The sequence below is a fragment of the Myotis davidii genome, unplaced genomic scaffold (genome assembly GCF_000327345.1).
Source record: "Myotis davidii unplaced genomic scaffold, ASM32734v1 scaffold673, whole genome shotgun sequence".
NCBI classification, from domain to species: domain Eukaryota; kingdom Metazoa; phylum Chordata; class Mammalia; order Chiroptera; family Vespertilionidae; genus Myotis; species Myotis davidii.
In genome coordinates this window covers 1190957-1206959 of record NW_006286677.1, presented here as the reverse complement: position 1 = coordinate 1206959, position 16003 = coordinate 1190957, and the positions used below count along the sequence as shown (strand labels likewise).

Below are 16003 nucleotides of genomic sequence, written 5' to 3'. Positions count from 1 at the left end.
TGTAGAACATTCTTATCATTCTAAAAGTTTCCCTGTGTCTTTTCTCAGTTAATTCCTCTCCTTTCCCACCCCTCAAGTAATGATTATTCTGCCTTCTATCACCATAGATTAATTTTGCCTATATTTGAATTTTCCGTAAATAAAATGATAACAGTATACTCTTTTCTGTATAGCTTTTTTCTTCTTTTGCTTAACACGGTCTATAAGATTCATCCATGTAGTTGCATGTATCAGTAGTTTGTTTATTTAATGCTTTATAATATTCCATTGTATAAATATATGGCAGCTTATTTATCCTGTTGATGGATATTTTGGTTATTTCCAATGTTTGACTGTTATGAATAAAGCTGCTTTGAAAATTTTTGTATAGGTTTTCTGGTGGACATTTGCATTCTTTTCTTTTCAGTATATACCTGCTATGGAATTGTTGGGTCATAGGATGGATATATGTTTAACTTTAATAGTTATTGCCAGTTTTCCCAAAGTGGTTCAAGCAAATTACATTTCTACCAGCAATGAGAGTTTGTATTGCTCCACACCCTGGCCAACACTTAGTATGTCATGTCAGTTCTTACTAATTTTAGCTATTCTAGTGGGTTTATATGTTGGTAACTCCTGGTTTTAACTTGCATTCCCCTGGTGAATTATCTTGAACATTTTTTCATATGTTTGTAGTCATTTGAGTATCTTTTGTGAAGTATACTTGTTTAATCTTTTCACCCATTTTTAAATCCTTACCCGACGATATTTTTTTCCATTGATCTTTAGAAAAAGAATGGAAGGGAGGGAGTAGGAGGGGAGAGGGAAAGAAAAAGAAACATTGATGTGAGAGAAAAACATTGATGTGAGAGAGACATATCAAGTAGTTGCCTTCTGCACGCATCCCAACCAGGGCCGGGGATCGAACCTGCAACTGAGGTATGTGCCCTTGACCGGGAATCAAACCCCAGCCCTTTGGTCTGAGGGCCGATGCTCTGAGCCAAATCGGCCAGGGCATTTTCACCCATTTTTTTAAATTGGGTTGCTTGCTTTTTCTTATTGAGTTGTCGAATACATCTAATACAAATGTCTTCTCCCAATGAGTGGATTGCCTGTTTTCTTTGCTTACAATGCCTTTTGATAAGGAGAAGTTTTTGATTTTAAGGTAGTCTAATTAATAAAATTTTTTATGGTTATTGCTATTTTTATAAGTTTTATTTCATTTAATTGATTTCAGAGAGAGAGGGAAGGAGTGCTAGTGAGAAACATCGATTTGTTGTTCTATTTTTTTTATACATTCTGGTTAGTTCTTGTATTTGCCCTGACCAGGGTTTGAACCCACAACCTGGCCATATCGGGATATGCTCTAATCAACTGACCTACCTGGCCAGGAATGGTTATTTGCTGTTTTTTCATTCTGTTTAAGAATTTGTCATCAACCCTGAGGTCATGACGATAGTATTTTTTTAAAAAAATATATTTTATTCATTTTTTTACAGAGAGGAAGGTAGAGGGATAGAGAGTTAGAAACATTGATGAGAGAGAAATATCAATTCAGCTGCCTCCTGCACACTCCCTACTGGGGATGTGCCCGCAACCAAGGTACATGCCGTTGACCAGAATCGAACCTGGGACCCTTCAGTCCGCAGGCCGACGCTCTATCCACTGAGCCAAACTAGTTAGGGCATGACGATAGTATCTTTTAAAGAAACTTTTATTGTTTTGCTTTTCATATTCTAGGTCAATGTTACTTCTAATTTTTGTGTATGGTATGAGATAAGAGTCAAGGTTAAATCCCCCCCCTCCCCCCACCAGGCATCTAGTTGCTTCCAGCACCGTTTGTTAAAAAGACCATACTTTGTACCTGAATTTCACTTGAGCATTTGTCATAACTTGAGCATTTGGAGTTTTTGTTTGTTTGGTCTGTCCTTGAACTAGTGACACATTATCTTAATTACTGTAGTTTGTCCTTCAACTTCATTTTTCTTTTTTTTTTTTTTTTTTTTAAATATATTTTATTGCGTTTTTACAGAGAGGAAAGGAGAGAGAGATAGAGAGTTAGAAACATCGATGAGAGAGAAACATCGACCAGCTGCCTCCTGCACACTCCCCACGGGGGATGTGCCCGCAACCCAGGTACATGCCCTTGACCGGAATCGAACCTGGGACCTTTCAGTCCGGAGGCTGACGCTCTATCCACTAAGCCAAACCGGTTTCGGCTTCATTTTTCTTGTAAGATTATCTTGGTTATTCTAGGTCCTTTGCATATCTATATTTGTAGAATTGGCTTCTCAATTTCTGTACACATATGGATGCATCTGCTAAGATTTTGATTGCATCAAATCTATAGATCATTTGAGGGAGAATTGATATCTTAGCACTTTTGAGTCCTCTAAACCATGAACATGGACTATTTCTCCATTTATTTAGGTCTTTAATTTATCCTGAATATTTTGTAGTTTTCAAAGAAGAGGTCTTACACATTTTTTCATTAGATTTATTGCTAGATATTTTTTGGTGTCTGATACTTTTTTTTGACAGTGAAAGAAAAATTTTGAAGTTTGTGTTAACCATGACAATAAAAATGTAATAAATGAATTTTATTTAATTCATTTAATAAAATTGTTTGCAGAACAGTTGGAAATCACTAAAACATGTATGTAATGTCTTATTTTCTTATTTATTCTTTAGTTTAAAAAATTAAGTGGCACTTAAAAAATAAAAAGTTTGAGAAGGCTTCTAAATGTTTTTGAGATTTATCTAAAAATTTATCTCAAGATTTAAAATGCACAGATCTTAAGTGTGCAGTTAGGTGAGTTTTTTTCCTATCTACCCATGTAGCTACTATCTAGATCATGATATAGGATATTTTCAGTAGCTTTAAGCCTCTTCCTAGTCAATCCTACATCCTTCCTCATAGGTAACCCTATTGAGTAACCCCATGAGAAGGCTTTGCTTATAAACATTTTGTGTTATTATTTGAAACTGAAGTGATTGCTTTTGAATTATTATCAGTGGGTTTTTTATATTAAGCAGAAATAATAGTATTGGTTTTTGGGTGTTGGTAATAGGGGTTTTCTATGACATTTATATTATACCAGAAGGACTGTACTCTTTCACTTCATGGGAGGTATAGTTTGAGCTGTGTTATAAGGTTGTATGGTGAGAAACTCACCAGTCAGGTGTTTGGTAATTAATTGCTTTAGTTAATATTGCTTTTGATTGACCTTTGTCTTTAACTTTCAGATAGGTATAATTAGTGGTTGTAGCACAGTAGATTTAACTATCTCCAGCAAATATCTACTTTTAGGGTTGATAGTAATACGGTCAAAAATTGGGAAACTGATGTTGGGAAAAAAATGAAATAAAAAAGTGGGAAAGATTGGCTTCCTAGCAAGCCAATTTTATTTATTTATTAAGTATATTTTTATTGATTTCAGAGAGGAAGGGAGAGGGAGAAGAGATAGAAACATCAATGATGAGAGAGAATCATTGATTGGTTGCTTCTTGTGTGCCCCACTCTGGGGATTGAACCTGCGACCCGGGCTTATGGTGTGACTGGGAATCAAACCGTGACCTCCTGGGTCATCGGTCAACACTCAACCACTGAGCCATGCTGGCTGGGCCCTAGCAAGCTAATTTTATATAAGTTATGAATCTGGCACATATTAGACACTCAGTTATTAAGTGGTGACTGAAGCCACAACGTCCAGTCATAAACTGAAGGTCAGGAAAGATGCCTACTTGTTTTTCAAAAAGTACTAGTTGTTTCCTGCTGTTCGTATTTTCTTCTCCAGTGGCGTAGTTGAGGAACACACATAGAGGCACAATATGCACATACACACACACACACACACAATTTTTTAATAGTTATTGATTTTTAGAGAGAGAGGAAGGGAGAGTATAAAATCAGCTGCCTCCTGCATGGCCCCTACTGGGGATTGAGCTGGCAACTCAGGCAGGTGCCCTGACTGGGAATCAAACTGTCAACCTTTCGATGCAAGGAGGACACCCAACCAACTAAGCCACATTGGCCAGGGCTACACATATATATTTTTTAAACATTTAAATTGTAGTATAACACCTTGGCTGGTTTGGCTCAGTGGATAGAGTGTTGGCCTGCAGACTCAAGGGTCCCAGGTTCGATTCTGGTCAAGGACATGTACCTTGGTTGTGGGCACATCCCCAGTGGAGAGTGTGCAGGAGGCAGCTGATCGATGTTTCTATCCCTCTCCCTTCCTCTCTGTAAAAAATAAATAAAATATATTTTAAAAAATAAAAATATAATTGCACCAAGACAGCGTTTTCAGTATCTTACAAAAGAAACTCCTCTGGCAGCCTTTGCGGTTCCCCTGGAAACAGGAGGGAGTGTCGCCGGGTGTTCCAGCCAAGCCTCACGTGTCCTCGTGCAAAGTGATACTGGGAAGGAGGAACATGCACATGGCCTTGCTCTTAAGAGCAGTGTATCAGGATTTACCCCAGCATGTAGCTGAGGCCGCCCGGTTTGGAAGGCGCGATTCAAGAGGGATTTAAGCAGCCTAGAGCTCCAGAGGGGAAAAAGGAACTCGGCTTAACCACAGAGATGACTTAACCTTTTGCCCTAATTAAATATATATATTAAAGAGCTAGTGTATCAGTGTGGTAGTAAAGAAGTTACATATCTCCATTTCCTCTATCTGAAATTTTACTTTTGCTAGTACAAAGTTGGTGGTGTTTTGAAAAGTGTATATGCTTTAGTAGTAACACTAATAGCTCACGCTTATTGAGCTCATACTAGTTACAGGGTCTATGCATAGTGCTTACTTAAATTACCTGGTTTTATTTTCACCAAAAAGAATGTTTTATTAATATTCTGTAGATTGAAGTTTTGGTCAGTACAAATGAATCCATTCTTTAAATTTATCTTTAAATTTATGTGGCCTCCATTTTCTGACTGTTGTTCTTTTCATGAATAATAGGTATGTCATTGATGGTGCCACTGCTCTATGGTGTGCAGCAGGAGCAGGACATTTTGAAGTTGTTAAACTTCTAGTCAGTCATGGAGCCAACGTGAACCATACTACAGTAACTAACTCAACCCCTCTGCGGGCAGCTTGCTTTGATGGCAGACTGGACATTGTGAAATACTTGGTTGAAAATAATGCCAACATCAGTATTGCCAACAAGTATGACAACACCTGCCTAATGATTGCAGCATATAAGGGACACACTGATGTGGTCAGATACCTTTTAGAACAGCGCGCTGATCCCAATGCTAAAGCACACTGTGGAGCCACAGCATTGCACTTTGCAGCTGAAGCTGGGCACATAGATATTGTGAAAGAGCTGATAAAATGGCGTGCTGCTATAGTAGTGAATGGCCACGGGATGACACCATTAAAAGTGGCTGCCGAAAGCTGTAAAGCTGACGTCGTCGAACTGTTGCTCTCTCACGCTGATTGTGACCGAAGAAGTCGGATTGAAGCTTTGGAACTCTTGGGTGCCTCCTTTGCAAATGACCGTGAGAACTATGACATCATGAAGACATACCACTACTTATATTTAGCCATGTTGGAAAGATTTCAAGATGGTGATAACATTCTTGAGAAAGAGGTTCTCCCACCAATCCATGCTTACGGGAATAGAACTGAATGTAGAAATCCTCAGGAACTGGAATCCATTCGGCAAGACAGAGATGCTCTTCACATGGAAGGCCTTATAGTTCGGGAACGGATTTTAGGTGCTGACAATATTGATGTTTCCCATCCCATCATTTACAGGGGAGCTGTCTATGCAGATAATATGGAATTCGAACAGTGTATCAAGTTGTGGCTTCATGCCCTGCACCTCCGACAGAAAGGTAACAGGAATACCCACAAGGATCTTCTTCGATTTGCTCAAGTTTTCTCACAGATGATACATTTGAATGAAACCGTGAAAGCGCCAGATATAGAATGCGTTTTGAGATGCAGTGTTTTGGAAATAGAACAAAGTATGAACAGAGTAAGAAATATTTCAGATGCTGATGTCCACAGTGCTATGGACAATTATGAATGTAACCTCTACACCTTTCTGTATTTAGTGTGCATCTCCACCAAAACACAGTGCAGCGAAGAAGATCAGTGCAAAATTAACAAGCAGATCTACAACCTGATTCACCTTGATCCCAGAACTCGGGAAGGTTTCACCTTGCTGCATCTAGCTGTCAATTCGAATACCCCAGTTGATGATTTCCACACCAACGACGTTTGCAGCTTTCCAAATGCACTTGTCACCAAGCTCCTGCTAGATTGTGGTGCTGAGGTAAATGCCGTGGACAATGAAGGGAACAGTGCCCTTCATATTATTGTTCAATACAACAGGCCCATCAGTGATTTTTTGACCTTGCACTCTATCATCATTAGCCTAGTTGAAGCTGGCGCTCACACTGACATGACAAATAAACAGAATAAGACTCCGCTAGACAAAAGTACAACTGGGGTATCTGAAATACTACTTAAAACTCAAATGAAGATGAGTCTCAAGTGCCTGGCTGCCCGAGCAGTTCGGGCTAATGACATTAACTACCAAGACCAGATCCCCAGAACTCTTGAAGAATTTGTTGGATATCATTAAGTGACTGGATATGTAAAATTGTTTAATGTGGTGCTAAAAAGTAAAGAACTTTAATCACAGACAATAGAATTATGTGTTCATAAATACTACTTTTCTTTCCATTACCCTTTCTCCCTACCCATCCTTCCTTAGTTCTGTAGTCTTCTAGCCTCATATGGTAATTGATTTCAAATACACTTTAAACAAAGCCACATTGTTTAGGTGTAACTAATCTAAGTTGTTTGAATATTGGTCACTTTAACTACTTTTCTTTCTTTTTTTTTTAAGGAATGAATATAAAATGTTTTGTTTTTGTAACAGAGAACATTTCTAATTTGAAGTTGATAATGTTTGAAAAAAATTGCCTACAAAAGTATTTCTGTTAAGCCTTTGTTAGCATGTTATTCTTGTAGCAGTTTTGAGGATTTCATGAAGAAAAACAACTAAAAGTGAACATTAAAAGTAATGGGATACCCAGGTATTCTGCACATGCCAAACTGCTGTAGGTAGTTTTCACTCTTCCATTAATTATGTGGAGTGATACAGCACATTATAACATCAGGAGGATTTAAAAAAATATAGCTGCAGATTAATCTGAAAAATATGCTAACTTAATAATAGTTATACATTTATAAAGTTAAATCCATTGAAATTATTGCATTATGCTGGGTGGTATATACCAAGTAGTAATAATTTTAAAGTGACTTTTCAGAAAATATTGATGGACTGTTTGCCTTTAGGCTTTGAATTCTAAAATTCTTTGAAGTCTCTGTTTTAATGTAGCTTATCTAAATTGCAGCAGTCTGCATTTGACTCAGCTCACAAATATGTAAAAATTATGAATGCTGTGTTTTCTTATGAAACAAATTGTCACATATAGTTACACATTCTATTTTGTTTTCTTCCTTTCCTCCTGTGTGGTAATTTTAAATTTGGAAACTACTTTTCTAGCAGGCATTATTTGTGCCTCCCTATTAAGGTGTGTATGATAGATGAAAGGAACCAGGATCTTTTTAAATTTTTTTTCCACTTTAGTCTGTGATAAGTAGAAAAAAATCACTAGTGTGGTATAGGGAATTAAATATTTTTGATGATGAAAAGAATTTGCAATGCCACTTTGAAAGATAGTTCTGTTTGAGAGCTGCACATTTTTCAACCACAAAATGTCACTTATTCCGACAGGTTGTACAGAGGTTTTTATGTTTTTTTGTTTTGTTTTGCTTTAATGGCAACATTTTAAGTGTAAGACTAAAAGAGTGATCTGTGATTATCTTTTAAGCATCACAGAAATTCAAGCAAAGCATACACACCTATTTTTATTGATGTTAAAAATGAGAAAGAAAGTAAAATTAGCTATATCTGTATTTTTCTCTCTAGTGCCAAATGAATGCCTTAGCTATTCATAGTGCATGGTACTGTAAGTGAAGACCTACAGCTTTTTTGTTTCTCTCATGAAAAGCATTATAATGATGTAGCAACATCAGATATAAACTTAAAACCTGTAAGGTTTCAATTAACATTTTATGTATGGAAATTGCTTTGTGAAGTATAAGAGAAAGGTTGCAGTTGGATCAGTATAAAACATAATGACCAAGCCAAAATCAGCACCTAGGGCCTTAAATAAAATAGTGATACCCCACAAAATGAAATACTTTGAAGGGTGGGACGGAATGGAAAGGGGGAACTTAAAGAGCTTTTCCCCCAAGAATGCAAGATACTTTTACAGCTACTGTAGTTATACTTCGTGTGTCTTCTTGCTTCAGTTAGGAATGTTTTGATGGTTAATTCTGTCATGGTAATATATTTCTGTTTTTCTAACCTGAGTTTTTACAAGGAAGATTGGTTTAAAGGGAGGTATTTGAATGAATCCTAATTTGAAAATTACTGGCCTTGATCCCCCTGGTGTGAGTCAAGGAAATACTGAACCTTGCTCTTGGCAACTGTAATGGACTGAAAGAGAAAATGCCCATCCTCAAGGTGAGTGAATCACACCTTTCTACAGCTCAGATCAGACCCTGCGTTTTTCAGACTTCAAGGCCTGCTTATTGAGGAATGGCTGTGATACATGGTATTCATTTGGTTTCATTATTAATGTATATGATTTTAAACACCAAAACTTCAAATATCAGATAATGTTGCATGTTTTAAAAATCATGTCATCCCTTTGGCTACCCAGGACCAACACTCTTAGATATTGCTTATTTGTAAAATGAAGATAATGATATGTGTACATATTTACACATCAGAATTTAATGATGCTGTTTTTGAGAAGGGAGGACTGAATGCTGGAGAAAGTAAAACTGCTGATTGAAATGCTGACAAAGTTGGAGAAAATTTGAAGACAGTGGAATAAACTATGAACTCTGCTGATGGTAACTGAGATTTTTTTTTACTATAGTATAGAAGCACATGTGTACTACATTGCTGAGGACCTGATTCTGTCTTGTAAATCAGATATGTTTTGTGAAACACCTGTATAAAACCATTCTTGAAACGCGATCTACATGCCTGTTTTTTATTTGTTTTTGGTAGAATTTAAAATATGTTTAGCCAAACCCTTCCCAAACTTAAGTTTGTTTTGTTTTTTTTTAAGGAGAATAGGTAAAGAAAGGTGATAGTTCTGTGTCTCTGCTCTCTGAGAACTCTAGACTGTCTCCATTTTCCAGCTACTTTTGTCATTTTATGTTTCTTATTGGTAGGATTAAGCTTTGGGTTGTAAGTCTTCCTTGGTAGCATTACAGATTCAATCAAAACTCTGTCTTGCTCATAACTGTCATATAAATTTGGTTGACCTAGAGGCCCAGGTGGATGAATGCCTGGGCAAATGATGTGAAACTTGCTTGGTGTGCTTTTAGTGGAGTTGGTAAAATGGATATTTGAGGTTAGGTAACTAACCCAAGAGACGGGCAGCAAATTCATCCCCTCAATTGATAAAGATGGGGGACATTTTTGACATAGAATTATGACACAACATCGTTTTTTTCAGTTTACTTTGGTTGACAGTCCCACTACCGTAAGGTTCTTTGCTGTGAGAACTTCAAACAAATTCAAAAGCAAGCTTTGGTCTTGCTTATTTCTGGGAAGGGTTTTATTTCGTGATACTAATTGTTGATTAATAAGTGGTAATCATGAGAAACTTAGGTATGATAGCACCTGTGTGAGGTAAAATATGATTTGGGGGCAGTGGATCCCTAAATAACTGCATTTGGCAAGTGTTTTTGAAAATTGAAATCCCAAGGGAACAACACTCTGTCATTGCATTTGAGGCAGCTCCTTATGAATAAGACCATTTTGGATTATTCAGGTAGAGCATTTGGGTGAGGAATGAGTTGCTTGAACTTGGATTACAGTTTGCTGGTTTTAGAAGCAGCCAGTGATTAAACTAGTGAGTAGATGGATAAAAGTGTAATGACTTGTTTTTATGGTAGATTTTCTGTAAAAGTCGTAAACGTTCCTTTTCAGGCTAGTCAGATGTACCAATGTATAGATGACTATTCTGTTTTTCCTCACTAACTATACTGTAACATTAAAATGGGTTAAAGAAATCCAAACTCTGTCTTTTGCTCTCTGACAAGTTACTAGTTCATAAGATTTTAAGCTGTGTATCCTACAGTGAAAATGCACAGCTCTGCTCTGGACATCCTCTCTAAGAAGTAGAAAGCTCCTAACTCTGTATGGCACATTGCAGGGCTTTCTCATACATGTCTGGCAGATTTGTCCACATCTCCAGACGGGCTGGGTTGTGTAGCATCCCCACCCCCAAATATGGGATTTGAAATATTACACAATAGTGGTGATAGACTTATTACTTTTTAAAACTGTAAAGTAATTGTGGTCTCTAGTCCTAGGTTTGTGGTGTGTTCATTTGTATTAATGTGTAGGGCAGGGACACATTGACTTGGTGGTTATGGGGAGTGTATCTTGATATGTGTGCAGGGGTGAGTATTGCTAAACTATTAACAGCTTTTCATTTAGGGGTGAGTCACGTGATGAACGGCCCAATCAGAACAATGAAGGAACGAAGATGCAAGCTTTGCCAAGTGATGAAGTGAACAAGGTTTTGTATATTTTTAATCAGGTGTTGTAAAATTTGTGCATGGCTTTTTTATTGTTGCATAGTAATTGGTAGAGGAAAAAACATGAGGGGAAAAAACCTCAGCTTTGCTAACCAATTTTTTCAGAGGTACATAGTTGGGGAGTAAAATCTGACTGGCTTTAAGTGTTGAAAGCTTCCATTTTTATAATATTCATCCCATCCTGCAATCCTCCCTGTAGAGGAACTAAATGGTTGTATTCTGGTAATTCACTGTGATTTATAAAAAACCAGTGATGTTATTCTATTGTGCACTTTTGTCAAACCATTTACGTGACTTTAATAAACTTAGTAAACTTGCTGACTGCACAAGAGGTCTAGTAGTGATTTATATATTGCATGAAATTTTCTATTTGAATTTGACATGTCGAATCATTTTTAATTTCGTGGCAATTTATAGTCCTAATAGCTCGGCTAATTTGAAACTAACAAAATTGCTGTGTAAAAAGAAAACAATGGTGTTTGTGTTCAGTAAATGAAAAAAAACCCAAAACTACCTCGAAGTTTGTGTCTTTATTATCAGTGTGCCTTAGTTGAGCTCCTCTTTAGTTGAATTCACTTGAAAAAAGGTTGTCAGTTATACATATGTATGGGGGAAACTTCAGATAGTAAAGAAACTTTAAATAGTTAAAGCAAGGAAATTCCCTTCCCATGTCTCTGTCTCCCATTTGGACTCTTCAAAGGTAATCACTGTAGCTGGTTTTTTGAGTAGCTTCTCAGAGCGTTCCTGTGCATATGTGTATTTATTTTTCTTTTCATTTTAAGAAATACACATGGATTTTATCTTTCCTATTTTGCATCTTGTCTTTTTTTTTTTTTTAATTGACTTCAGAGTGGAACGGAGAGAGAGAAACATCAGTGATGAGAGGATCATTGATTGGCTGCCTCCTGCACACCCCCCACTGGGGTTTGGGCCTGTAACCCAGGCATATGCCCTTGACCAGAATTGAACCTGGGACCCGTCAGTCTACAGGCCGACACTCTAGCCACTGAGCAAAACTGGCTTGGGCTGTATCTTGTCTTTTTCAGCTATATCATAGACATTTTTATTTTTTATTTTGGTAAGTTTAGATATAAAAAACAAAACTTCATAGCAATTAATTCTATGGGTGGACCTACAATTTATTTAACCTGACTTTATTGTTGAACTTTGAGGTTTTCAGATTATTTATATTCCAAATAATGCTTCAGTGAACATCCTAATGTATTCTATTCATAGAAAAATTCATTCCTAGCACTGGAGTTTCTGGTTTAGTTACTGAGTATATAAAATCTTGTTAGAAGTTACCAAATTGCCTTCTATCTGCCTACACCTTTATTGACACCAGATATTACCTAATCACTTAGTTTTTGTCAAGATGATTGATGAAAAATAGTATTTCATGGTTTTGATTTGTGTCCCTTTGTTATGAGTAAGGCTGACCTTTTCATGTATTTGCTGACCTGTATGTTGCTTTTGGGTTGTCTTTTTCTTGTTAAACTTTTTTTTGAAAGTTTAAGGAAATTCTCTGTCAGATGTCACAGTTTATAGTTTGTTTTACTTTAAATATAGTAGTTTTTAAAAAAATATATTTTATTGATTTTTTACAGAGAGGAAGGGAGAGGAATAGAGAGTTAGAAACATCCATCAGCTGCCTCCTGCACACCTCCTACTGGGGATGGACCTGCAACCAAGGTACATGCCCTTGACCGGAATCGAACCTGGGACCCTTGAGTCTGCAGGCCAACGCTCTATCCACTGAGCCAAACCGGATAGGGCAAATATAGTAGTTTTTATAGAAGTTTACGTTTTTATGTAGCCAAATTTGTCTTTTGTAATTTTCTTGTTGTAAGGTGGTTCCATTCCAAGATCATAAATCTTTTTTTTTTTATATATATTTTATTGATTTTTTTTACAGAGAGAAAGGGAGAGAAATAGAGAGTTAGAAACATCGATGAGAGAGAAACATCGATCAGCTGCCTCCTGCACATCTCCTACTGGGGATGTGCCCGCAACCCAGGTACATGCCCTTTCCCTCCTCTTCCTCTTCAGGTGGCTCATAAAGCTTGTTGGCCAGCTTAGATAAGTTGTGTTTTCTAATCTGCCTGTGCTCTGTAAATGTGGTGTGCTTAGTCCATCCCAAGATCAGGAATGGGGTTTGCTCCTGCCTCAACAAGTGGGAATAAACTTGAAAATTAGCACTTACTAAGCACCTGCTCTGTGTCAGGCACTATACCAGGGATGTGCATACACAAATAAGAAAGATGGTTCCTGCCCTTATGAGCTTGTCCAGCTGAATGCCCCTATTTGAAATCTGATTTTCTATTTTTCTTCAAATTTTAATTTAATTTCCAAACTAAAATTTTATGATGTTACTTTTTTACTCTGGCTTGGGCCATCTTCTAAAACATTTCAGAAAACATCATCTGAGTTGCTGCTTGTTTTTTTATGTAGTACCAGGGAGATAAGAACAAAGAGCATGAAAAACTGATAAGAGAGGGTGAGTCCATTAAGGAATGGTATTCCATCCTTTTTAAAACAAATATTTTTCTGCTCCTACCCTACTGTAAGCCTCATGAGTTTGCTAAGTACATTTTAGCCTATATCACATTGAAAAGTTTCAGAGCTCAGGTACCAGGCTTCTAACACTCTTTACCCTAAACCTTCAAAGCTCTGTTCTGTTTCACGTTCTGTTTTGGAGCATGCAGTCCTGCTTTAGTGTGATGTCAAAGCTAATGGAATAGACCAGTGGTTCTCAACCTGTGGGTCGCGACCCCTTTGGCGGTTGAACGACCCTTTCACAGGGGTCGCCTAAGACCATCCTGGGGGCGGGGGGGTAGGGAGTGGGAGGAGGGAGATGTTTTGCTGGGAGTTTTGCCCGAAGCTGCCAACATAGGCCCCAGGGAGCTGAGAAAGGCTGCCCTGTTTAAGAAACTGACATTGACGATTAGAGAGTGACAGAATTTTGTGGCTCTGGGTTGCTGGTTCTCTAAGTTTAATGGGCCTGAAATTACATCATAGAAATTGGATTTGGGAGGTCTGGGTGGAACTTAGTTTGTGGTTCCGATTGAGGTGGCTCTGGGACCCCACTTTGAGAAGCTCAGCTCTGGATACATAATCTACTTTAAGAGGCACAAATTGCCCTCTGAGCTTGCATGCCTACATCATCTAATGCCAGAGAGAAGCCGCACTTATCCCTGGATTTCTCCTTTCCAGCTCTCAGCTGGCCGGAACTGACACCACAGTCGATGTCCATGTCCTCGAAGAACACTGATGGCACAAGGGCCTGAGGACCCTTGAGTCTACCCACGATGTGCCCCTCAGTTCCTGTGTCCTCTCTGAGGGGCTGCCCTTCCATATGGGCTCTCACCATGTCAGAGTCAACAGTGAAACCACCCAGGACATCTTGCCCATCTCATTTCATAACTTCTTGTTGGAGGCCTTTCTCCTCTAGCAGACAGTGAACCTAGAACTTAAGAAACCCCACAATCCATGGGCCAAATTCCAAAACCATCTTCTGTTGGTAATTTGCTTTACAAGAGTCAGACCTTGCCCAGGCATGGGTTTTTCTCCTGCCACGTGTTTGTTGCAGACTTGCTTAAGTATCACGTGGCCACCTGGCGGTCATAGCAGCTGGTTCAGAGTACTGTCTAGGATGGGCCTAATGCTTTTGAAATACTGAACCATTTTTAAGTGAGTTACATTTCATGTTAACACTTGAGTTCAGCCCTTAGCTCTACAATTATTATTCTACCAGATAGAACATTGCTAATAACATCCATCTGCGAACCCCAATATGAATTTTAATGTTGACTTGAGGTTGCACTTTGGGTTGCTTGCCACGGCATACCCAAATTGCTCTTCATCTCCCCTCAGCAAAAATATACAGCAAATCCCACTCTGGAGACTTGCTGGAATGAGAAATGCTTCCAAACTCCAGGCTGGAGCTGAGTTAATTTGAACAACATCATGATGAGAACACAATTCCCATTACTCATCATGGAAGGTCGCCTGTGCATGTTAACCCCTTGTATGTTTTCCAACTTATATGTTCACTTGCCTGCTGACCTCATCGGTCAGCACCAGGGGAACTTTGAAGCAAAAAATGATGCCTTGGGCCCTCTCCCAACCAATTAAATCTCAATCCCTGGGCTGGGTCTTTGCATAGGTATCTTTTAAAGCTGCTAGGTGTCACCTGTGCATGTTAACCCCTTGTATGTTTTCTAACTTATATGTTCACTTGCCTGCTGACCTCATCGGTCAGCACCAGGGGAACTTTGAAGCAAAAAATGATGCCTTGGGCCCTCTCCCAACCAATTAAATCTGAATCCCTGGGCTGGGTCTTTGCATAGGTATATTTTAAAGCTCCTAGGTCAGTGGCCGGCAAATTCATTAGTCAAAAGAGCCAAATATTAACAGTACAACGATTGAAATTTCTTTTGAGAGCCAAATTTTTTAAACTTAAACTATATAGGTAGGTACATTGTTATTAACTTAATTAGGGTACTCCTAAGGCTTAGGAAGAGCCACACTCAAGGGGCCAAAGAGCCACATGTAGCTTGCGAGCCGCAGTTTGCCGACCACAGTCCTAGGTGATTGTAATATGCAGCCAGGCCTGAGAAACTGCTCTAGCATGAGGCTCTGCACGATATATGATGCATCGTCTCTGCTTGCCCTACCAGGCACTCTTAAGCCAGTCGTAGATGTTTATACCCAGAGCTAATACATTGGGAAAGGGAAATGGATAAGAAAAGGAGGACACAATACAAAGGGCTTAAAGATGCAGGCCTCCCATTCTTTTCATCTTTTTATCAGTTGTTCTTGGTGTAGGGCTCGGGGAGGCCTGGAGGGCCTGGAGCTCTGGGGATAGGCTGCCTCTGGGAGTCCAGAGGTTGCAATTCAGTGACTTCTGGCTGCATCTGACCTGCAATACATTTTGTTTGGCCTGCAGTATGGTTGCACATGGAAATTAAGAAAAAAAAAAAAGAATTTCAATCTCTAAAAGTAAAGGTCCAAAAAAGCATCCAGTTGATTTTGACAAGATTTGGTGCTTAAAGTGTGGGTTCATCGATGAGGTTCAAGAGCCTCATGCTAGAGCAGTTTCTCAGGCCTGGTTGCATATTAGAACCACCTAGGACAGTGGTCGGCAAACTTCTCCTTCAGCAAGGTTACTCCATTCATGGGGATAATGGCTCAAATGAAATACGATTTTAAAATGTTTCCTTCTGACTTTGGTTTTACCATTTGAGAAAAAGATATCCCCATACATTTCTTTTGCTCCTTCACTATGCCCTTCTCAGGCAGGGATAGAATCTGGGATTAGTTTTGATTTTGTTGTGGAACCTAGGACTACCTCAATTTCACTGGTTCTGAGGGTC

At 38.5% G+C, this 16003-nt stretch overlaps 1 protein-coding gene across 2 annotated transcripts in view; it reads left to right on the top strand.

Annotated features, from left to right (window-relative positions):
* Positions 1-10954, top strand: part of FEM1B (fem-1 homolog b (C. elegans)) — a 17750-nt gene extending 6796 nt beyond the window's left edge. For both annotated transcript variants that reach the window (XM_006758389.2, XM_015560444.1), the window contains exon 2: positions 4938-10954. In XM_006758389.2, the coding sequence (XP_006758452.1) occupies positions 4938-6573 (1636 nt within the window). In that variant the 3' untranslated portion in view covers positions 6574-10954. The remainder of the gene's footprint in view (positions 1-4937) is intronic.
* Positions 10955-16003: the final 5049 nt, after the last annotated feature.